At 50.6% G+C, this 24,140-nt stretch overlaps 1 protein-coding gene and 1 pseudogene across 1 annotated transcript; one reads left to right on the top strand and one right to left on the bottom strand.

The window, feature by feature from the left end:
* Positions 1-1,166: 1,166 nt before the first annotated feature.
* Positions 1,167-19,538, bottom strand: CHRNA10 (cholinergic receptor nicotinic alpha 10 subunit). Its single transcript, XM_043503936.1, has 5 exons — positions 19,452-19,538; positions 6,078-6,335; positions 5,309-5,463; positions 3,693-4,225; positions 1,167-2,045 (listed from the first exon to the last, which is right to left on the bottom strand). The coding sequence occupies exons 1-5, from the start codon at positions 19,536-19,538 to the stop codon at positions 1,420-1,422; spliced, it is 1,659 nt and encodes a 552-aa protein (XP_043359871.1). The 3' UTR covers positions 1,167-1,419.
* A 1,766-nt stretch (positions 19,539-21,304) lies between these two features.
* LOC119849674 lies at positions 21,305-22,114 on the top strand (annotated as a pseudogene).
* Positions 22,115-24,140: the final 2,026 nt, after the last annotated feature.

Raw genomic sequence — 24,140 nt, 5'->3', positions numbered from 1 at the left:
AAAAGCAACTAACAAGTTATTTCTTTGTAACCAATTCTGACTTCTATGCCTCATTACTTGTAATCACTTAAAATCTCTCTTCCTGTAGTTAATACATTTGTTTTTTTGTTTTCTGTAGACCAATGTGCTTGGATTAAAGTGTTTGGGGAACTCCCTTTGTGATAACAGGATTTGTGTATATCATTTTCCATTAATAAGATGATAGACTGGGATTGTCCAGGCGGGTGCAGGGTAGTAGAAGCAGCACATTTCTAGGGGGAACGTGTGGGACTAGCAGATGGCTGATGTAATTCATGAGTGGCTGGGCAGAGCACTCACACCATGTAACTTACATGCTGGAGGCTGGGTGTGAGCAGACCAGGAGTGGTGGTTCTCCCAGCAGAGCAGTGTAAAAGGCACCCCAGGTTGGAGAACTGCAATAGGGATGAGCCATCCAGCCACAGAATCAGTGACCACATTTGCAGCAGGGAAATAGATAATTAAGCTGACGGGGTTTACATGGAACATTTGGCCCAGAGAAGAGGCCGGTGCACGTCTGCTTGTGTCTGAGCACTGCCTGGCACAGGCTCAAAGAAGGTGGAATGAGCTGGGCTGAAGGTCACTCTCCACCCGGAGTCAATGGGTTGGAAGCAGCCACCACCCAGATCCTTTCCTGCATTGCCAGTGGCGTTAGCTCTCTCCACCCAGCTGGACAGGCTGACTGCATATGCAACAGTGTCAGGGTCCCTGCGGCAAAGCCCTCAAGTGCACAGGTGCTGCCTGGGGCTGCAACACACGGTCCCTGATGGACTTTCTAGCCCAAGAACAATGCACAGGAGACGTTCCAGAGATTTTATTTTGGCCTCTTTATTCCAGGCCATACTCCCCTGCAGAGCTCTTGCAGAGGTGACTGAACATGTTAGAACAATACACACTGCACTAGGGTGCAGGCTAGAGCCTGTCAACCCCTTCCAGAGCTGGGATAGAAGCCAGGAGTCCTGGCTCCCAGCCCCTCCCCCATCCGGCTCTAATCCACTAGACCCCAGTCTCTGCCCAGAACTGGGAATAGAACCCAAAAGTCCCAGCTCTCGGTTTTCCTCCCCTGCTCTAACCACTACCCCAAAACTCTTTTCCCAGAGCCAAGCAACAGTCCCAAGAGTCCTGACTCCCAACCCTCCCTCCCCACCTTTCAAACCAGCTGTGTGGCTGCAGCAGTAACATGTGCCATCCTCATGGGGGAAGACAGGTTCTAGGATTGCCAAAGAATAGATCTCTATGGAACTAGGAGAATATGCTATTAGTGAGACCTCCTGTGCAATGGTTTCCACAGCAGCCCCGGGATGGACCATCCCAGGCTGCCCACACATGTGCACCCACAGCTCCAACAGGGCAAGAGGAAAGGTCCTAGCTAACTAGCGGGCGTTGCGTGCCGAGGGCTCTTCAGATGGCTTTGCCCATGATGAGCATGCTCATGAAGAAAACCATAACAAAGAAGATCCACATAAAGATGCGATCCATGACCTTGGCCACTTTCTTCCACTCACCGCTCTGTTTCTGAGCTGCCTTTTGGTCCCGGAAGCAGTTGGCAATGTCCTCAACATTCCTCAGCAGGCTGTTGTGGTGGCAAAGGCACGGGCTCTTCACACAGACTTGGTGCTGCTGCCCCTCCTGGCCGCACTCTGGGTTCGTACGTGTCCCGGTCTCTTTCCAGTCCTGCTGGCCAGAGAGACTGCTGAGCCCCTGCGGCAGCAACTCCTGCTGCAAAGACTTTTCCCGGCCCATTGCATCAGAGTTCTCCTCCATTGTCTGGGCTTTCTGCTCCTCCTTGGCAGCCCTGCCGCTCACCACCTGGATTGTGGGCAGGTGGCCCAGTTGCCGCTTGGGACTTTTGCAGCTCTCCCCCACCTCATAGACAAAGAATAGCTGGGCCATGTACTGCAGGATGAATTTCTTGGCCCACTTGGGCACGGGCTTGGCTCCTGGGCCGCAGTGGTGAATGTTCATGATGAATATGGTCAGTGCGGTGGAGGCTGTGATCATGGTCATGGTGGCAATGTAATACTTTCCTAGAAGACAAGGAGGAATGCGCTGTGACTAACCCGGGAAGTGGGGGACTTGTGTCTGCAAGTCTAGACACTGGTGCTCACCTAGGGAAATGGGAGGCAGGGACCTTCAACACCAAAACACAAGCCCCTACCACATAAGCTAAAGAACAACTTCTCTAGCTATAAGGAAGAAGCAGGTTGTTATAGAACCAGGAATGGCCTCTGTCTTCCAGCTGAGTCCCTTCCATCAGCAGCAGACAAGAGGCGGTGTAGGACCCTCTAGGCCGTCAGAGAACCCCTTGCACTGTGATGGTCCTTTAACGGCTGGTACATCAGCTTTAGATCCAGAATCTGGTGTCAGTGTGGTGCAAAGCAACCATGCCACACCTGAGGATCTGGCCTGCAACCTTCACACTTGGCTTGTTTTTTGTTTTGGTTTGGTTTTTTTTAAGCTGTTTCTGAAATCTATGGAATACAGCCAAGCTTTAGCCAAGACACGCAGCCCAGCTAAACCAACCTCTACTGAAGCCAGTCCAACTTAATGGGGGCTGCCTATCTGTCTCAAACATGAACCTTTCCTTAAATCTGCAGTTGTCTGGGTCATCCCAATTCAGGATGCACATTCCGGCTGCAAGAGTTTAGTACCTTAAACCCATGTCAAACATTTGAGATCAAGATTTTATTAAAAAAAACAAAAAAAAACCCAATATCCTATAGAAAAGTCACTGCAGAATTCATACGTCACAAGCATTTCAAAATGATAAATTCAGCATGAACTGCAATAGCACAGAGCTTTTGCTAAGGTTATCTATATAAATGAGAGAGAGAGAGAGAGAGAGAGAGAGAGCGCTCTCCCAAAATATCAGACCATATTGAAAAATGCTATTTTAGATTAAAGAAATTGTCCACTTTCAAGTAGGCTCAAACATATGAGCCTCAAACCTGGGTTGAGTCTTTGATCACAATGAGATCTATCAAACAAGCTAAGTTTGAAGTTTCTAATTTCATTTGGTTTTATTGTAGGTATTCTGAGCACAAGATTTCTAAATGAAGCATGGTGGTGAAAGGGGGACCACCTCTTCCCCACTTGCTCAAATGAAACCCTGAAAAAAAACTAACCTGAACAGATTTGGCTCAGACGTTCAAAATAAAAAAAATGTATCTTTGGGGTGAGACCAAACATGGAAAAGTTACTCTGGAAAGGTATGTGTTTGGTTAGATTCATAGACTGCAAGGCTAGAAGGGACCATTGAGATGATCCGGTCTGATCTGCAGAACACAGGCCAGAGATCTCACTCAATTTCTGTATCTAGCCCGGAATTTGATGGGGCTACAGCCCGTGTGCTAGAGAGACGTCTAGTTTTGTCTTTAAGACAGCAAGTGGTGGAGAGTGCCCCAGGTCCCTAGGTAAGGCAAGAAAGGGGAGCTAAAACGGAAGCTGGAATTCCACAATGGCTGTAGTGTGCTGCTTGCGGACAGTGTTTGCGAAGAGGCTGAGGACCAGAATGGACCGTGCCCCTAGAGCTGATCCCTGCATCTTGGGGCTGAAGCACATGAATGGTGACATGGTTTAAAGCGTACCCATTCTGCGTCGCGTGCTGCATCTGCAGAGTGGATAGAGGGCTTCCACAGTTGCCCATCCAGCTGCAGGAAGAGGCAGATACTCACCAATCAGCGGCACGTTCTCGGAGGGCGGCATGCTCTCTGCCACCAGCAGCTGGAAGACGGTGAGCGCCAGCAGGACTGTCACTCCCAAGGAGACCTTCTCCCCAGAGTCGGCTGGGAGGTAGAAGCCCAGCGGGGCCAGGAAGGAGATCATGACGCAGGGGAGGAGCAGGTTGAAGAAGTAGAAGGAGGCGCGTCGCTTGAGAATCAGCGTGTAGGTGATGTCGGGGTAGGGCTCCGAGCAGCAGCCATAGATGATGACATTCCTCTTGGCTGGCATGCCCAGCACCTCCCACTCCACGTTCTCCACAAAGTCAGTCAGGTCGCCTGTGTCCAGCCCATTCACAAGGTCGATCTGGTTGCCGTTGTAGGTCCATGAGCCGAAGGTCAGTCGACACTGCTGCCCGTCGAAGGGGAAGTAGGAGACATCCACCTTGCAGGAGCTCTTGGTGATGGCGGGGGAGTCCCACATCACCCGCCCGTCGTAGCGGACCACCACGTTGGTCTCCATGGAGCCTGTGAACTGGTTGTCCGCACTGGAGGGACAGGGAACACAGACAGGGGCGGGGAGGAGTCCTTACATACATGAGACAAGACTGCACGGCCCTGGCTAGCCTAATCCTTCCCCCACTCTGCTGGGCTTGTTCCTGTAGGGCTGCTCACGAATGAGAGACATAGGTCGCTGGGTTGGTCCGATAGGGTCCCTCGTGAGCACTCTGTGGCCAACACAGGTGTGTTTTCATAGGGTCGCTTGGTCACTCACTGGCTTGTTGTTATTATAGGGTCACTCACTGTGGGCCTTGATATTGTTTTTAAACAAATGAGTCATGAAACTTTTGCTCTGAGAAGCTCCCCCTCCCCCCCCAATAAAAATCACCTGGACTCTGCAAACAGATGCAAGAAAAAGCTAGGTCCAGTTCTGGGCTTCCCCCCAGTCATCAGTGCCCAGTCTTTAAACAGCCACACTCCCCCTTCTGACAGCTTCCCTCCTGTCCTCCCCTTCGGGGGCTACAGCTCAGGCTTGGACGCCATGTGCTACACTCAGCTGCTCTGAGCGGCAGGACGGGCTTTACCTGCCTGTGTGCGCAGCCGCTCAGCCGTATCCGGGCACTGTCGGGCCTCAGCAACCCGATCCCTCTGGCCCGGCTGCTCCCAGCGCTGCACCGGGGAAGGTGCGGGATGAGAGCAAAGCCGATGAGGCCAGTGAGCCGCAGAACATGCCAGGAAGATCTTTGCTCGCTACATCCGCGCAGCCTTTGAGGGGGCCACTGCCCAAGGCAGCGGCTGTTACACCCACTGTGCCGCGGGGGGGTGCCTGTAACAAGGGTGCAATTACACTGTCTCCACATGGGCCCAAGACCCCTGCACTCTGCCGCCTGTTAACCTGCACACGGGAGCCCCTCTTCCAGATAGAGCCTGAGGGCGATGGGCTCACTAGGGGCTGCAGCCTGCAAAAAGGCACTTCAGTAACCTCCCCTCCAGCTAACAGAGAGCCACCACTGGCTCAGGGGGCAGGGGCCTGTGTTTATGGAGTTGGAGGGTCCCTGGTTCAATCCCCCCACCAGGCCACAGGAGCCCCGTCTCCAGAAGTGGTGCCGTTCAATACCAGGCTGACCTACTTGTTATATAGGACTATGTCAGGTCTCCATACGTAACTACTAGGTATGCGGATGGTGTCGATCCCATCGTAATCGTCCTTATCCCAGCTCAGGTAGGCATCCACCCACACCTGCCTGATCCATAGGTAGGCAGTCAGGACCTGGTTCCTCTCGTCCTGGAACAAGGAGAGATGAGGAGAAGTGTGTGTGAAATGCAGCCACCTCTGGAGAGGGGGGAAAAATGGGAGCAGCAGCTGGTTTTACACTAATCCCCAGCATATAGGGCATTTGCCATACGCTTTACCAGCATGAAGCCACCCTCAGAAGGGACTCAGGCCCTGGCCTTGCCAATGGTGATGCGTGCTTCACTTTCAGCATGAGGAGAATGCCAGGGAAATCCATGGGACTGTGTGGGATTGGGGGCTTGGAGTCAGACTATGCTAGAAAACCTATCATATCAGGAGATCACAGGTCAGTTCTTCTTTGGACTGGATGGGACCAGATCCCACTGCAGTCACGTTACTAATTCCTGTTAGCCCTCACTTCGGGGTTAGGACACTGTCACAGGGCTAGTGGTGAGGGTCTTTGCATCCCTGTGTTGGAGCAGAACCAAGGGCTAGATCCTGGGCCAATAGGTGCACTTGGAAGCTAGCTGCAAAATGCCCAGTGACATTCGGAGTAACCTTCTCAGCCCCCATCGGGGTTGTTTGTCCCGCAACCCGCAGAGCAAGGGTTCCATGTCTCGCGTGGCTTGCGCAGTTAAGGAATGGCCTGCATTTCCCAGACGTACCATGTCGATGATCTGGGACAGCGTGATCTGCAGGGTGACGTTCAGCACCCGGTCCGTGTCCTCCACTGGTCGCAGAGCGTTGGAGTAGTTGGCAAACAAGTCGTGGAGCAGCTTGTAGGCGAATTTTCCCTGAGCCCCCGAGCAGCCTAAATAAATAGATAAGAGACACACAGCAAAGCTGGAGGGGAACTGGGAAGCAAAGGGCAGCGGGGCTCTATAGAACCCAGCCCTGATAAGCAGTGCATGCAAACCCCTGAGCTAACTGCACAGCTGAGGAACACGCAGAGCTACTGCCAATGAGAGTATATCTGTGGGGCAGAGCAGGGGTCACGGTGAGCCTGAGAGCATTGTTGTGCCAAGGGCAAGGGGCTTGTGGGTAACCGCTAGTGAGTTTCAGCTGGTCTGAACAGTTCAGTGCCCCCCAATTCGCTTATAGCCATCTGTATACCACAGTCGTCATGTAAGGAGTCATTGGAAAACCAATACCGCACTGGTCATTACTATTCCGGCGTGGTCTACGTACGGTAAACACGTAGAGGGCTGTACAAATGTGACGGAAATATGGGACTATGATATATTTGAACCAGACAGGTCTGGGGAGAGGGGAAACAGGTTTTTCCAGACAAAGGAAAAGCTGATGGCTCCCGCCAGGTGCAATCACAGACCATTGGCAATCACAAGTGAGGCCAGTCATTGGCGTAACAGGGGCTGCAGGGACAGATGAGTTTGCATTGTAGAAAGCACCAGCAGGGAAGAAACTGGCCTGGAATCTTCTCCATCAGATGCCCCGGCACCATTCCTCATGGCAGGGTAAGGAACTTTGAGATAGGAACTTTTCAGAAGTTCACGGGACTATAGAAGAGAGGGGCACAGAACTCCAAGGGCTCTTTCACCTAAGACGGCAAAGGAACCGAGCACTTTGGACTTCATTGAAGATCCTGACCAAAGGGTTGCCAGCCACCTCGCTGGAAGGTGTGATAGATTCTTACCTTGAAGCCAGACTGTAGTTCTGTGAGGTCTTAGTCACTAGAAAGCATAGTGATTATTAACTCCAATCAAAACGAGCCACCCGGCTTTTGTCTCTTTGAAGGAGCAACGCACCTTAATTGAGCCTCTGAGCAATCCAGAAGAGGGCTGAACATTTCAGGGCAGACGTTTGGGGGAGATTCAGGCCTGTGGTGGTGTTGGGACCACATGGCTAGAAGTAACCAAGGCTGGTGGACACAAGAGCATGGCTGGGTGGACAAGCAGGCTGCTGCAGTCCGAGTTGCTGAACCAGGGCTGTTCTTCACACACTGCGTGCTTGTATCCAGGCAGAGAGTGGCGAGACAGGGCGTTACTGCAGGAGAGCACGTTAAGGTACTCAGGGTCACAGGGCAGGCGGTGACCCAACCTTTCACTGGTTTGGCTTGCAGCCCACTACATGACAATCCCAGAGACTAGAGGAGTGAAAGAGTGTGCCAACACTGCAGAAAGTAGAACGGAGTGATCTGGTCAATGACCATCGTGTCGATCTAGCTTCTATCCATAGGTGCCAACTCTGTGGGTGTGCCAGGGTTGGAGCACCCACAGGGGAAAAAAAAGTGTAGGTGCTCAGCACCCACTGCCAGCCCCGATCAGTTCCTCCCCCTCCTGCAGCATGCAGGAGGCGCTGGGGCAGGAAGAGGAGGGGTGGGTGGGCCCTGGGGCTGAGCACCCCCCAGGAACTGGGGAAGTTGGCACCTTTGCTTCTATTCCTAGTAAAATAATGGAAATCTTATCAAGAGGAGAAATCACCAACCAGCCAGAAGAGAACAGGCCCTTGAGCAATCAACACTGAGGGTTAATCTTTCCAGACACACACATGCTTTAGAGAAAATGACTGGATTTAAGGAGCATGGTAGAGATAATGAGCAATATTCCTCAGCTGGCATAACAAGGTTGAAGTCCTTGGAGCTGCAGGGACCTACCCCAGCCCAATCTATCTGAGTTACAGCAAAGCACTCGACACAAAGTACCTTCAAAATCCGAATTCCTTTTCATTGATTTTTTTAACAGACAAGAACACCATCAGGGGCACTAAAAACTGGCTAAGGGACCCGAGATGCTACACGGCAATGTATTGTGTTGTGGGGAGGTGGCCAGTTGGAACGGCTGGCACCAGGACTGGCTGTAGGTTTGATCATATTTAATGAGCTGCATGCTAAAGACAGATGCAAAGCCTGGTAAGTTGGTAGGAGTTGCCAGCAGCAACGAGGACAGAGAAGTGAAACAGGAATATTTGAAAGAAGGGCAGAAACTGGGAGGTTCTGCTCAAAGACCAGCAGCTCACAGGCCCACCCCACAAAAGGCACCGGCTGGGAAGCAGGGGGTCGGAGTGACCCCCAGGGGAAAGACTTTCTGCTGTTCCAGCATGTGACCCTTCCATACTGCCTGTTGTTCTCAGGCTCCTGGCCTTGCTTGGTTAAAGTCCAGGAGCCGCATTATGAAACACACCTGTGAACCCAGGTATTCACAGCCCTGGACTGGGAGCACGCCTGCCAGTGTGACTACAGAACCCAGACCAGCCAACCCAAAGGAACCGCCAGGCCCTAATGCATTGTGCATGGGAACAGGCTCATTTATCTAATGAACTCATGGCTCAGCCCCACCTGGTCTGTCCTCAGCACATCGGTCTGAGAGCCCCAACACCCCTGTGAGGCAGGGAAGTTCTAGGATTCCCCTTTTACAGATGGGAAACTGAGGCAGAGAGCGAGGCCGAGTGACTCACGCAGGAAGTCTGTGGCACAGCTGGGAATTGAGCCCGGGTTTCCCAAGTCCTAGGCCACCTGGCTGCAAACCCCATCACCTCCTCCACTGCCCGTGTTCTCATCCCGCGCAGCAGCATGGGAAGGGAGCTGGAGCAGGGCACTTTACCCAGTTGAAGCCATGTGACAACCCCCTTCTCCCCTTTGCTGACTCAGAGCTGCCAGGGCCTTGGGGAGGCGGCCATTTGGATCCCTGACAGGGGGGATGAAGGAGGAAGAGAATAATGCTCCCCCCCACAGAAGAGCTAGATCCCTTCTCCCGGGCAGACGGGGCGGTGTCCGCAAAAGAGATGCACAGCAGGTTCACAGCAGTGACCTGGGAATGCCGGGGCCAGCGACCACAAATGGCCCGTGGCATTCAGGCCCAGCAAGGCAGCCTGGGGCAGAAGCGAGCCCAGCCTCCCAGCCAGCAGGGCCCCAACCCTGCATGCCGAGACCGAGAGGGGATCGCGGGCCCAAGCACCCGCTCTGTGCGAGCGGGCGCCTGTCCTGGCTCTCGGGCAGCCACAGCCCGCAGATCCTTGCTTCTGTCCTGAGCCTCCCCACTGGGCACACGGGGGAGACCAGAGGCAGCGCCAGCTGCTCTAACCAGCGAGAAGGGCCGAGGCCGGGTGGGGCTCCCGGCCCGCTCTGCTTAGTCCTAAACCCAACTTTCATTCCAGGGCAAGGCCGGCTCCACTGCCGAAGGCCCACGGCTGGTCCTGGGAGATCGGTGGCTTTTTCCTCTGATAAGCTTCTGTACAGCACGTCTCACCTGTAGATCCCAAGGCCCTGTGCAAAGGCAGGCAAAGCTCACCATCCCCCGAGATAAGAGATGCAGAGGCCTCCTTTTCCCATCGCTAGCAGCCCAATGGGGCCCCCAACTGACTCTGAATGGCAGGTCAGCTGCCACTTCAAAACAGACATGTGCTCTGCCCCCGATCCATTATCTTCCAATTAAACCCAGTGTTTCCAAAGGAATGTGTCACCCCCACACCACCCAGAAACAATCCCGAGAGCGCTGTAGCCTTAAAAACAAGGAGGAGCCCGGTGGCACCTTAAAGACTAACAGATTTATTTGGGCATAAGCTTTCATGGGTAAAAAACCCACTTCTATGCTGATTGGATGTTTCCAAATAAATCTGTTAATCAGCATAGAAGTGGGTTATGTACCCATGAAAACGTATGCCCAAATAAATCTGTTAGTCTTTAAGGTGCCACGGGACACCTCCTTGTTTTTGTGGATACAGACTAACACGGCTGCCCCTCTGATAGTTGTAGCCTTCGTTTTTGACGTGGATTTTAGAGCACAACCACCAGTCTCCCTACAGTCCTTGGAAGTGACCACACGGACATAGACTGCCTGCTGTTCCGTGGCTTGATCTCATGGTTTTTTGATGCAGGCCTAGCTATGCCTCTCACACGGAGCAGACAAATGCACATTTCCAAGATGCCTTCAGCTTGGGCATTAATTTGGGACTTCTCGTTATTCGTCGCCGTTCCCAAGCTCTGTATTTGTCCCATCGGTTAAATAAAGACTCCGAAGATCAAATCCCAAGGCCCAGCAATAATTAAAATGACTAAACACCCCCCACCCTATGCAAAGCATTGCTTCTGTGCACTATGCATTAGTCCAACAAATGAAGAACAGTTACCCACTTCTCCCCTGCCTTGCTGCCTCCCCCCACAATTTAGCTTATTCCCCCCTCGCCCCCTGACTAAACCCACCTAGAAAAATTGGAAACTAAATGCTGTTTGCTGCCATCTCATAAGCAGAGGGAACAATGTGGTCTACCCCCACCCCTTTGTGTGTCTGGGAAGGGACTATCTCCTACTCTGTACAGAGCCTAGCACAATGGGGCCCCATTCTTGGCTGGTCCCTAGGCACAACCGCCATAAACATGATTAACAATAATAATTTGCAGCTCTACTCCACGCTGCATGACCTGAGCTCTTTATTTCTTGTCAACAGCACTGGACCATACCGCGGCAGAGGGGGGTGATGCAGACAGCACTTGGCGGACGATACGTCAGCGTGGCTTCCCACACACATCATCCCCTTTCCATTGGAAACAATCCCATGGCCGGAGGACACATTTACTGCAGAGATGAGGGCTGGGACGGGCTAGTCCTTTGCTTCCAGCCTTTGAGTAGAAACGCTTTCTCAACCCAGCAGAGATGCAGCCTCATTTAGCAAAGACACTGTTGGGTCTTTTTCAGTTTACGCAAAAATATGAAGGAAGAGCACAGCCGGGTCCCAGTAACCATGTTTGCTAACGCTCCCCACCACGTCTGGCCCAGGAATAGAAGAAGGTCCTTAAAAATGGGGGGGGGGGGCGCAGCGGTGCCTGAACCCTGGCTCCTAATCCCCAAAGCCCCACCCCCTGCTTGCTCCTCTCCTCCCCGAGGCCCCCGCCCTCTCACCAGCTCTTCCCCCCAGGCCACCCGCCCCCTGCTTGCTCCTCTCTGCCCCCTCCCTCCTGTCGCTCCCCCTTACGGCCGGTAAAAAATGGAAGGTCATGGCCCTCTGGGCCCCCCTGATCTGGCCTCATTACACACAGAGCACTGCTCTGATTGGTTTCTGGTGGCCTCTACACTATAGAGCAGGGTGAGCACCACACTGAAAAGGCTCACCCTCTATTTAAAAGAATACTACCATATTTCTACGCACTTCAGAAACACCTTACGTGAAGTGCCACATACAGAAGCTATTTGTCCTTCATTCCTGAAAACTACACCCGGGGCGGGGGGGCGGGAGGCCAGTCATGGGGATGAATCCTCCAGCCCAGGGCTCAGGAGACCTGAGCTGAGTTCCCAGTTCTGCCATAGACTGAGTGCGAGACGTTGGGCAAGTCTTCGGATCTCTGCGCTCCCCACCTACACCATGGGAATAGCAGTCGTCCCTCTCCCCTGCCCCTTTGATTGGGAGCGCTATAGGGCAGGGGCCGTGTCTCAGTCCGTGCATGCATAGATGCCGACTTCCCCACTTCCCCGTGAGTGCTCGACCCCCACTCTGCCCCAGGCCTTGTCCCCACTCCTTCCATGTGGCCCCGCCCCACCCAGCCTCTTCTCACCCCTTCCCCAAAGTCCCTGCCCCAACTCTGCCCCCTCCCTGCCCCTATTCCAACCCCTTCCCCAAATCCCCGCTCCTGCTCTTCAGATTGTGTGCGTCCCATGCCCCTCTCACAATGGGGTATGTCTCCTCTAGCAGGCAGAGAGAGAGGAACGCCCGCAGAAGCATTGCACCAATCCCACTGTCAGTGGCATGGGGGACTTTAAAGAAAGGAGCCCCCCTCCCCTTCAGCATATCGCTGGCCACGAGGAGGAGATCTTAGCAGGGGTGACGCTGCATGGCAGAGGAGCCTGATCCCAGCTAAGTCCATGGGAGGGAAGCTGAATGACAGTACCCAGGGCAAGGTGGGAGGGTCTCACCCCAATTCTCAGTGCCTCGTCCTTCTGCCTCCTGACTTCAGCTCCCGCATGGAGGATGCTGTGCAGAGCTCCGGCCTTGCTTGTGTTTGAAAGTTTAATGATCAGGATCCCATTTCGCTGGCAGGCACGACTGTTGACATCTCACAAGGTTCGCTTACAGATCAAGATGCACCCTTTCCAGTTACTAACTGCCCTTTCCAAAAGGGCAGGTGCTTTTCATGCAGCTGATTGAATCGCAATATAGTTGATTGCAATGGCGGGCTTTGCAGCTTGACTTTCATAGATAAGATTCCTCAGGCATCCGTTCAGCAGAGTGAATACAGAGCCCAGAACTGCCAGGCCCGAATGCATTGTGCATAGGGCATGCATTTAATTAGATCATTTATCTAATGAAATCATGGCTCAGCCCCACCTGACCTGTCATCTCTTAACTGTTCTCGCCATATCAGTCTGAGAGCCCAACACCCCTGTGAGGCAGGGAAGTTCTAGGATTCCCTTTTACAGATGGGAAACTGAGGCAGAGAGCGAGGCCGAGTGACTCGCCAGGGTCACACAAGGAGTCTGTGAAAGAGCAGGGAATTGAGCCTGGGTCTCCCAAGTCCTGGGGTGCCAGGATGCAAAAGGCTGCAAACCCCATCACCTCCCTCATGGCCCATGCATTCATCCTGCCCAGCAGCATGGAAAGGGAGCTGTAGCAGGGCAGTTTATCCTGACTCAAGACCATTTGAGGGGCTGCAGTTCCTGGCAAAACCAAGAGTGTAAAACTCACCAAATACTATACTGAAGTGGTACAGGAGAATAAAGCCAACCTCATCAGGGAAAGTGCAGAGAGTGGTTTGCTCAGAGGAGCGTAAACTGGCTGTCGTTAGGTTAGGCACACATCAAGATAAATTTCCAAAACAGGTTGCAAGTTGCATGGAAATTATTTACTTACGGAGCAGATGCCTAAGACTAGCCTCCCGGCCACTGAGCAGCTGCACTGTGCCAGCTTTCCAGCTGCTGCTATTAAATGCTTGCAAGCAGGACAGAGCCAGCAGCTGGGCTGGGATTTCCTAAAATGAGGATTTTCTTCTAGGAGTGTTTACGAGCAAACAAGTTTATGAATTCTCACCTGGTGACACAAAAATCCCCAGGAAGCCCAGAGAGAGCAAGCAGGAATGGAGACCCCCCCTTGGATCCATCCTTGTGTTTTCGCTGCTATCCAAAGCGTGTCTTGGAGAATAGCCCTTGGAACAGTGGAGCACACAGGTGCAGGGCTCAGGGTGACATGTCAGATGCTGGCTTCATTCGGGACACCACAGGGAAAACCGGATCTGCCAAATTGAATCCAAACAGGAACAAGTGAGCAGCTCAGCTGTGAGATCCATGAATGCAGAATCCTTGCATGTGCTGGCAGCCGGCTGCAAGCTCAGGAGGGTCTGGCTGTAATGCCATCCTCCCTCCTCTTCAAGAATCACTGAGGTATTCTCATCGCCTGGTGTGGGGTTTTTACAAAGAGCTGTGGTTAGTTCGCCTAATGGGTGACGTCAGTGCAGGAGGAAGCTCATTGCCTCTTGATGGAAATTTAGGGAAGCCAAGATGGGGGGAAGCCAACAGGTGCCGAGGAGCACACAGTTTGGACAGAGACATCCCTTTGGGATGAATTTATAAAGAGGGAACTCTATCCTAATAAAGAGGATAGGAAAGAAGCCGGTAAAAAAGGAACTCAAATGTGAAACTGAAGAACTATGAACTGTGGTATGTGACCTATCGCTTAAATCAGCCTCTGTACCAGATGACTGGAGGGTAGCCGGTGCTGAACCAGAGAATTTGCCAAACCACAGGAGGTCAATGCAGAATGCCAGTGGGTCTCCATAGTAAGTAGGGTTGCAGGGGGGTGCTGCAGCACTCCCAGACTTTGCACAAAGTGTGGCCCCTCACCTGGGGTCCTGGCCATCAGCCCCAGGTCCTCTCCCTCCCTCCTGGAGCTTGAACGCCACAAATCAGCTGTTCGCGATGCTCTGTAAGCACTGGGAGGGAGGAGGAGGAGTTGGTAAGCACGGGGCTGCCAGCGCACAAGAGGAGGGGGGAGCTGAGCACCAGTGGATGCACCTCACCCACTAATTTTTCCCCGTTGGTGCTCCAGCCCGAGCACCCATGGAATTGGGGCTTCTGCCTGACCACGGATGTTGCCGGACCAGGGAGTGCCGGATTAGAGAGGTTCAACCTGTACTTACATTTCGGTGTATCGTCTATAGAGCAGTATAAACGAGTCATTGTATGAAATTGTAGTTTGTACTGACTTTGCTAGTGCTTTTTATGTAGTCTGTTGTAAAACTAGGCAAATATCTGGATGAGTTGATGTATCCCCTGGAAGTCCCCTGCGAACCTCCAGGGATATGCGTACTCCTGGTTGAGACCAACCGACATAACATGTGAGGGTTACCTGATTAAATTAATAGACAGCATGATTAATTATGAAGTACTTCTTCACACAACACACAGTTAAACTGTGGAACTCATTGACAGGGGATGTTGTGAAGGCCAAAACTATCACTGGGTTCAAAAAAGAATGATATAAACTCATGGAGAATAGCTCTAAATTGGGTGTCCCTAAATTTCCAACTGCCAGAAGCTGGGACTGGACGCCGGGGATTGATCACTGGATGATTGCCATTCCCTTTGAAGCATTTGGCACGGGCAGGAGGCAGGATACTGGGCTAGATGGACCACTGATCTGACCCAGTAAGGTCGTTCCTATGTTTTGTGCTATAAATCGGTGAAAAAGAAAGACAGGAACTCTTCAGCATAGAACAGCAGGTGGTGCTATAATACCTTTGCCTGATTTTGCAAACAGCCCATGCTGAATAGCAGAGTTTTGTTATTTAGCAAGGAAATAAAAACTCTTAACACCTTCACCAAGATCAATATCTGAACTGTCCACTCTCACGCTCCCCCATTGCTGCACAGCATCGTCATGGGCTGTTAAAGAGGAAGCTATGCTGGTGGCTAGGGCAGCAGCGAAGGCTTCAGAAGATCTTGGTTCTAATCCCAACTCAGCCACAGATTTTGCACAACATTGGGTAAATCACAATCTCCGAGCCTGTGTGTGAAGTAGGGATAACACCTTTCTTTCCAGTCTTCTCTTTGAGATATGGACTGTCTCTTATTATGTGCTTAAGAACAAAAGAATGGCCATACTAGGACAGACAAAAAGCCCAGCTAGCCCAGTATCCTGTCTTTGGACCGTGGCCAATGCCAGGTGCCCCAGAGAGAATGAACAGAACAGGTAAATCATCCAGTGATCCATCCTGTCGCCCATTCCCAGCTTCTGGCAAACAGAGGCTAGGGACACCATCCCTGTCCATCAGCCACTGATGGACCTATCCTCCATGGATTTATCTAGTTCTTTTTTGAACCCTGTTATAGTCTTGGCCTTCACAACATCCTCTGGCAAGGAGTTCCACAGGTTGACTGTGCATTGTGTGAAGAAATACTTCTTGTTTGTTTTAAACCTGCTGCCTGTTAACTTCACTAGATGACACCTAGTTCTTGTGTTATGAGAAGGAATAATCAACACTTCCTGATTTACTTTCTCCACACCCGTCATGATTTTATAGACCTCTATCATATTCCCCCCCTTAGTCATCTTTTTTCCCAACCTGAAAAGTCCCAGTCATTAATCTCTCCTCATATGGAAGGTGTTCCATACCCCTATATTGTGCCATGTCCAACGGAGCCTGATCCCATCTGTGGCCTCTAGGTGCTACCATAATATAACAAGTATCAGTTAACCACAAGCAGGCACTTCACTGGTACCAGCTGTGTGCCTTGGGATCCTTCAAAGCCAGAAGGCACCATGTATCAGAAACAATTACTTCTCATCTTTCAGAACCAGGCACGTCTCCAGGCATTCCCCTACCTGCAGGCATGATACATCTGCCCTATCCCTGTTTCTTACCACCACCTTTAGGAGGAGTCTTTAACAGAGCAAATGTAAACCCCCCCCCTCGTTCCCCAAGTTTTACAATACTTTAAAAGGACAGACTGTGAAGCTGACTTCAATGGTTGGCACAAGCCCACCACCTAGCATCACAGCTCAAATGGTGGATAAGCTGCTAATAAGGCTGGCTTCTCAAAAACCCTGGGGAATAAATGCTGGATTTCCCAACGGAGATAAATGGTCATAGCAGTGAGAGATTGCTAGATTCCAAGTCCAGAAGGGACCACTGTGATCATCCCACTTGACCACCTGTATAGCACAGGCCATAAACCTGCCCCAGAATAATTCCTAGAGCAGTTTTCAGAAAAAACATCCAATCATGATTTGAAAATTGTCAGTGATGGAGAATCCACCAAGAGCCTCAGAAAATTGTTCTAAGGCTAATTCACGGCTTATTTCCAACCTGAATTTCAATACCTTCAACTTCCAGCCATTGGATCATGTCAGACCTTTCTCTGCTAGATTGAAGAGCCCATTAAATATTTGTTCCCCATGCAGGTACTTATACACTGTGATGAAGTCACCCTTTAACCTTCTCTTTGTTAAGATAAATAGATTGAGCTCCTTGAGTCAATCTCTATAAGGCAGGTTCTCTAACCCTTTAATCATTCTTATGGCTCTTCTCTGAACCCTTTCCAATTTGTTAATTGTGAACACCAGAACTGAACACAGGATTCCAGCAGCAGTCTTACCAGTGTCAAATACAGAGGGAAAATGACCTCTCTGCTCCTACTTGAGAGTCCCCTGGTGATGCATCCCAGGATCACGTTAGCTCTTTCGGCCCCAGCCTCACACTGGGAGCTCACGTTTAGCTGATTATCCACAACCAGCCCCACATCTTTTTTTCAGTCGCAGCTTCCCAGGATAGTCCCCCATTATATAAATGGCCTGCATGCTTTGTTCCCAGATGTAGACATTTACATTTAGCGGTATTAAAATGCATATTGTTTGCTTGCACCTGGTTTGCTAATTGATATAGATTGCTCTGAATCAGCAGCTTGTTCTCTTCATTATTTAGCACTCTCTCAATTTTTGCATCATCTGCAAACTTTATCAGTGATGATTTTACACCTTCCAGCTCATTGATAAAGATGTTAATGGCTTAGGGCCAAGAACTGATCCCTGCAGGACTCCACTAGAAACAGACCTGTTCAGGGATGATTTCCTGTTTACAATTACAGTGAGACCTATCAGTCAGTCAGCTTTTAATCCATTTAACATGTGCCATGCTCATTTTGTATCCATCTAGTTTTTTTAAAATCAGGCATGTAATGCAGTACCTAGTAAAAGGCCTTACAAAAATCCAAGTATACAACATCAACACTAATACTTGAATCAATCAAACTTGTAATTTCATAAAAAAAGGTATCAGGTTAGGTTGACAGGATCTGTTTATCATAAACCCATGTTTATTTGTATTAGCTACATTATCCTCCTTTAATTCTTTATCAGTCAAGTCCCGTATCAGCTGCTCCATTACCTTGCCGGGGATTGATGTCAGGCTGACAGGTATATCATTACCCACGTCATTCCATTCACCCTTTTTAAAAACTGACCCAACCTTAGCATTCTTCCAGTCTTCTGGAACTTCCCCAGTGCTCCAAGACTTATTGAAAATCAGCGTAAGTGGGCCAGCAAGCTCCTCAGCCAGCTCTTTTAAAACTCTTGGTGCAAGTCAGAAAGACTCATGGATTTAAAAAATGCCTACGGATCAGGGGCTATTATCTGACCAGCATCTCTTCTGGGCTATATCTCTCTTCTGGGGCAATATCGGAGCCCCAGCTGTGCTAGGTACTGTACACACAGACACAAATAGCTTAGACTTAAGACGGAATAGAGCGATAGACAAATAGCATTGCCCTGTCACCTGAGGCCCAGAGAGATGAAGTGACTTGCCCTCAGAGATACAGAGTGTGTGTGTGGCAGAGCCAGAAATTGAAGCCACATCTCCAGGATCCCATGCCACTGCCTCCACCACAAGGTGACCTCTCTTCTCTGCACCACATTTGCAGTAGCCAGTGTACATAACCTCAGTGCCAAAATGGTGCTCTGCCCTGTACATGTCAGCATCTGCCTCTAAAAGTTAACAGTCCAAGAGAAACAGACTGGGGAAGCTAAGGGGAAGGAGCAAGTTGGAGTGAATTTCTTCTGCTGTCCACCAGCAGCAGAGAGAAGCAGCAATCCCTAATGGGCTAAAAATGCAGAGGATGGAGGCTTAGAGAACTGTCAAAGGGATACTATGTGACATTAGGCACTTCCACCTTCTCACCGGGTATAGCAGAGAGCCCCTGCACTTTGCAGAGCTAGGAAGTTGGAGCTGTTGGAAGAGGCTCTTCGTGACATTGCGAGTGGGCTCATGACGCTCCAGCTCAAATAGATTCTCCTCCCGGAACATAGGTGCAGCTCCCGGTCTCGCCCAGGGGGCCCTTTCAGAGTGTCCCTAGCAGCTCCCTTGACATCTCCTTGGCTTCATTTATATGCTAATCCCAGGTAGCAGCCGATGAGCACTTGTGCTGATCAGTTTTAAGGCAGGATACGGTTTTATTTACAGGTGGTGAATTATTAATCCCTGAGCCTGTAGTCCCTGCAACTTTTCTCCCTTGCGCCGCTACACAGGAGCCAGAGCGGCAGATGGATTTGCATGAAGTCAATTAAGATAATGAAAAAGAGGGTAAGTCGCTAAGTGACCTAACTTTCTTGTTGCCTTTGGAACAGTTACAGGTGTCACATTTAATTATCCATTACATAAACCGAGCTCTCCTCTCCTGGGGAGCGAATGGGATACAAGCACAGCGCTGCAAGGTTTCCTCTTTCCAAAGGAAAGAAACTCACAAAGGACCCTCCCTTTCAAGTAGTTAATGTTTCTAATAGATGCTCCTGAGACCAGAGTCCTGCCTAGTCACATAAATAGGACAAGGAGGGGTAAGAGCTGTGCAAAACTTCCCCAGACTGCCCTTACCAGCAGATGGAGGCACCCCTTTGTGAGACTGTAGTTCATCTTCCATGGCCCATGCAAGCTTGGTCACTTCTGAGATTGTTGGTTCTGGCAATAGCGACCTTTCTTCTGCACCCATCACCTGCCCTACAGATATTAAGGAAACACAACAGCAGTCTTCCTTGCCTCCAACCTCCCTCCAGTTGGAAGGAGTTTGGATTTTGAACTAGGTTCACACTCTTCTCAGATTGATCACTTACCGACGGCTGCAGATGCTCTCGTCTGGATCCAGCTGCTGAGAAAGTTCTTTCCTTGCACTCGCGACTGCTAGTGTCTGACGGTTCCATAGTTCCAGCAGAACCTAGCAGGGGCAGGAAGTCGCTGTCATGGAGTGACTCGGTAGCTTGAATGCAGAGACAGAATTTGGCTCACAGCCCCCAAGCGAGATAGGGATTGAGGCACAGCAAGGCTAAATGATTTACCCAACGTCACAGCTGCGGCAAAGCTGAGATATTAACCCTGGTCTCAAGTCCCAGGCTCACCCCTTAAACACCAGACCATCCTTCCTCTCTTGGAAGGGAAGCTACTCTGTACATCTCTCTGAGCGTCTGGAGAGAAACAGTCAGCTAGATTCTCATGGGTCACTGAAGAGTCACCACCGAAGCTTGGAAACATGTCATTGCATCGGTTACACTCAGGCCATCTGCCTGAGGATGCAAAGAGCCTGAAACAATAGTTCTGAGAGGTGCACAAATTGACTCATGCATCTCAATAGAGTGTTAACGCCACTACACATGGGGCTCCCTGCCAACATCATCCCAGCAGATATGCAGCACGTTCAAGCCCCTCCAAGCAAACCTTTGTGGCTAGGGTAAGTACTGGATGGGGACCCTGGCTGCTATCCCTGTCTCTCTGAGAGGCAGAAAAGACCCCTGACGTTGCCCTCTGCCTTGGAGTTGCAGGGACACAGTGACATGCAGGCTTCAGTCACAGAAGCAGGTTTAGAGAGCCTTATGTCATCTGCCTAGGCCCCAGATTGCCTTAATCCTGCCCAGTCTTTGAGCAGTCTCCAGGACAAGATGGACGGCAGCATTATAGCCTTAGGGTTTGTCTATATGGGGGTGGGGTAGAGGGGTTAATCCAGAGCTTTTTGCTGTGCATCAGGGAATGCACAGAATGCAAGCTTCAGCAATAGGATGCACACGGGACAGCGCGCTCTCTGTCGATGCATATAGCGTATGTATGGCAGCAGTGTGCGGAGAACAGAAGGTGAGGCATTCTTGGAGGGCATCCCATGCACCTTTGCTTTGTTGCTGAGCGGTGTACATTCTGGGATTTCCTTGCAGTGCATTGCGGGATGCTTAGCAGAAGCCAGGCTAGTTCCAATTTTTTTAAAAGAAAAATCCCATGATTCATTTGTCTCCACCTCATACTTCCTGGCTGGGTGTGCTACTGCCATTTCTGAACTGTTGTTGGCCAGCATGGGTCCAGCAGTGCTCCATGCTGCTATGCTGACAACTTCAAATACATAGAAGCTGCTCGGGTGTATTTCAGCCCCAAATTTGGATAAAATTTGTCTTGCGACTTCACCCGCCACATCATCCAGCGGGTGTGGCGGCAGCAGCTCCTCCAGCAGCAAGTAGGCCGGCCAATTTTCCAGTTTTAAGCCAGTCCTGTTTTTTTCTAAGATTTGTCTCCTATCCAGTACTGAGACAAAACCAGGAGTGGTTTTGTCTGGTATTACAAAGGACTCCATTTTGAAGAGCGCACCATTCTGCCCTCATTAGTGCAAACTTAATTATTTTCTGTGCAAAATGAACAGTTGCCACCTCCCAACAGAAATTTAAGGTTTTTATTATTAAACAAACTATTATGTAACAAATGAACCTCCAACTGAAGTGAAAATGCAACAACTTTTAATAAAACAATACATTTAAAAAAAACGTTATTTATTCGCAAAGAACCCTTTCATGAAAACAGCAAAGTGCAACAGTGCAGTACAGGGCATGACAAGGAGTGTTCTGGAACTACTCAATATTTTCATTAATGACTTAGAGACCAGCAACCAATCAGCGAAACCAGAGGGCGAGGAGCTCCCCAGTCAGAGAGCGCCATGGCCGGCTATACGTACAGGCAGGGTTACCCTGGATAAGCAGGGCCAGCCCCAGGTGCCCCGCAGGGTGGTTACTATTCCTGAGGCCAGTATAGAGGTGGGCTGCCTCCTGGTGGTCCCTATGGTGGCCCAGCACCTGGAGGCCCCTCTGGATGACCATCTGGCGGAGGGACTTATGGGCAGCCCACCTGGAGCTCCTGGGGGACCTTATGCAGGAGACCCAGCCCCAGAGGGCCTTATGGGCAGCTATCCAATCCCTATAGTGCCCCTCAGCCAGGACCCTATGGAGCCCCTGGGGCTCCTGCTGGTAACATGCCACCTGGCGGCCTTTTCTTGGTGCCAGACAGTGGATGCCGATCACAGTGGCTACATCTCCATCAAAGAACTCAAGCAGGCCCTGTTCGACTCCAACTGGTCTGCATTTAATGATGAGACCTGCCTTATGATGATAAACGTGTTCGATAAAACGAAGTCAGGATGGATCGATATCTTTGTGTTCTCAACCTTGTGACACTTCATCCAACAGTGGAAGAACCTCTCTCAGCAGTATGATAGAAACCGGTTAGGTTCCACCAACTTCAGTGAGCTGCAGCAGATGGATATAACTTGAGCCCCCAGTTCACCCTGTTGCTGCTGTCCCGTTACTCTCAGAGGGCTTCCAACTCCACCATCCAGCTGGATAGTTTCATTCAGCTCTGCACCCAGCTCCAGAGCACAACCGAAACTTTCCAGAAGAATACCAGCAGGGTAGGCAGTGTGCAGCTCAGCTATGAAGATTTCCTCACTATGGCCATGACTCACATGTTGTGACACCTTGGGATGTTTCTTTGCCTGAAGGTAGCGAGGGAAGGTTGATAGGCTGGAAATGAGTCACCAGGAGTGATCTATCAGCCCCCATTGCCTGGATATGCATGTCCTCCAACAGGAAGGATAAACCCATTCCATTTCCTTTCCCAGCTTTGTAACCAGCATGAATAATGGAGAGGGGTTGCAAGTGCTTTGACGGACAGGATTAGAATTCAAAACAAATCTTGACAAATTGGAGAATTGTCTGAAATGGACAAGATGAAATTTAGTAAGGACAAGTGCAAACTACTACACTTAGGAAGGAAAAATCAAACGGGGAATAACTGGCTAAGCAGCAGTACTGCTGAAGAGGATTGGGAGGTTATAGTGGATCACAAATTGAATACAAGTCAACAACCTGAAGTAGCAAAAAAGGTGAACATTATGGGTGCATTAACAGAGTGTTGTATCTAAGACGCAGAAGGCAATTGTCCTGCTCTACTCAGGCCTGGTGAGGCCTCAGCTACTGTATTGTGTCCAGTTTGGGTGCCTCGCTTTAGGAAAGATGTGGACAAATTGGAGAGAGTCCAGAGAAAAGCAACAATGGCCAGGTTTTCTACACAATGAGGAAACCTGTTAAAAATGAGGAAAAAGTTAAAAAACTGAACATGTTTAGTCTTGAGAAAAAAAATGATGAGAGGGGACCTGATAATTCTCAATTATGTTAAGGGCTGTTATGAAGTGTAATGTGATCAGTTGTTCTCTATGTTCACTGAAAGTAGGACAAGTAGCAACAGGCTTAATCTGCAGCCAGGGAGATTTGGTTAGTTTCGTCTTCTAAATATTAACTAGGAGAATAGTTAAACACAGGAACAGGCTTCCGAGAGAGGTTGTGGAATCCCCATCACTGGAGGTTTTTAAGACCAGGCTGGACAAACACCTGCCAGGGCTGGCCTAGGTTTACTTGGCCCTGCCTCAATGCAGGGGGCTGGACTAGATGACCTCTCAAGGTCCCTTCCAGCCCTACATCTGATTCTTCTAGTTCGTGGGACTTCTCGTGTTGAGTGCCAAGGCTTGAAGTTACTATGGGTGATAGGGCTCAAAAGGGCTAGGGACACAGGCACCACTGTCCTCAGGACCCTGAGAGCACTGTTGCAAGGGGTAGGGTGGGGAGCAGCTGCTGGTGTTCCCAGTACAGGTTTACAATGGCACGAATGATGCCCTGGCACCCGGACCGTGGCCCCAGGACCCTGCTTTGCCTGCTCCCATGTGGCCTCTTCCCCCCCTGCCCCACCGAGGCCCAGCCCGCTCCCCTCTGCTCCCTCCCCCTCTTGCAAGTGGAGTCTTGGGGAAGAGGCAGAAGGGGCAGGGCCTCAGTGCAGTGTGGGCCCACAAAAGATTAACTCGGCCCTGGTTGTTCAGAGTAGCCTGTACTGTCCAGGAGCTGCAGTACATGGCTGGGTGCTGGTTTGCAGTACTGCATTGCCCACTGCCCTCATTAGTAACACACACTGCAATGTGGCACTAGACTTTGCATTGCCTCCAGGAGTTGGCTCTGCATTTCCCCGGTTCCACACTGTCTGTGGCAGTTGTCAGGGAAGGCATGGTCATGGCCAAACTCATTTGCCACTTCAACAATCTCACTGGAAAGCTCCCTGTCTGATCCCCACTGTCCTCAACCACTGCCTCCACCTCTCTGCATTTTTGGGGGTGGTGGGTTTGGGACTAATGATGTTCGTGAACAATTCATCAGAAGCTTGCCGATTTTCTCTCCCCTTACTTTTCCTAGCCACTCAGCTGTTGAGGAAGGTCTAAGCCAGTGCATGTTCTGTAGCTGAGGGGGATATTAAAACACTGAAAAGTGTTCAGATTAGAGCGAGGCTGGGACAGCATTTTTTTTTTTTTTTTAAAGATGCATTTCTGGTTCTACTTCCCTGAGACACTTCTCAGTCTAGGGGGAACCTGGGAGATGGTTAAATGCTGCCATGCATTGTTTGCTTTTGCAGTTGTGCCTTGGAGGGATGGGGTGTGCATGAAGTATGTTCTCATT

The sequence above is a fragment of the Dermochelys coriacea genome, chromosome 1 (genome assembly GCF_009764565.3).
Source record: "Dermochelys coriacea isolate rDerCor1 chromosome 1, rDerCor1.pri.v4, whole genome shotgun sequence".
Taxonomy (NCBI): domain Eukaryota; kingdom Metazoa; phylum Chordata; order Testudines; family Dermochelyidae; genus Dermochelys; species Dermochelys coriacea.
Note: the sequence above shows the minus strand (reverse complement) of the source record. Positions and strands in the feature narration are given on the sequence as shown.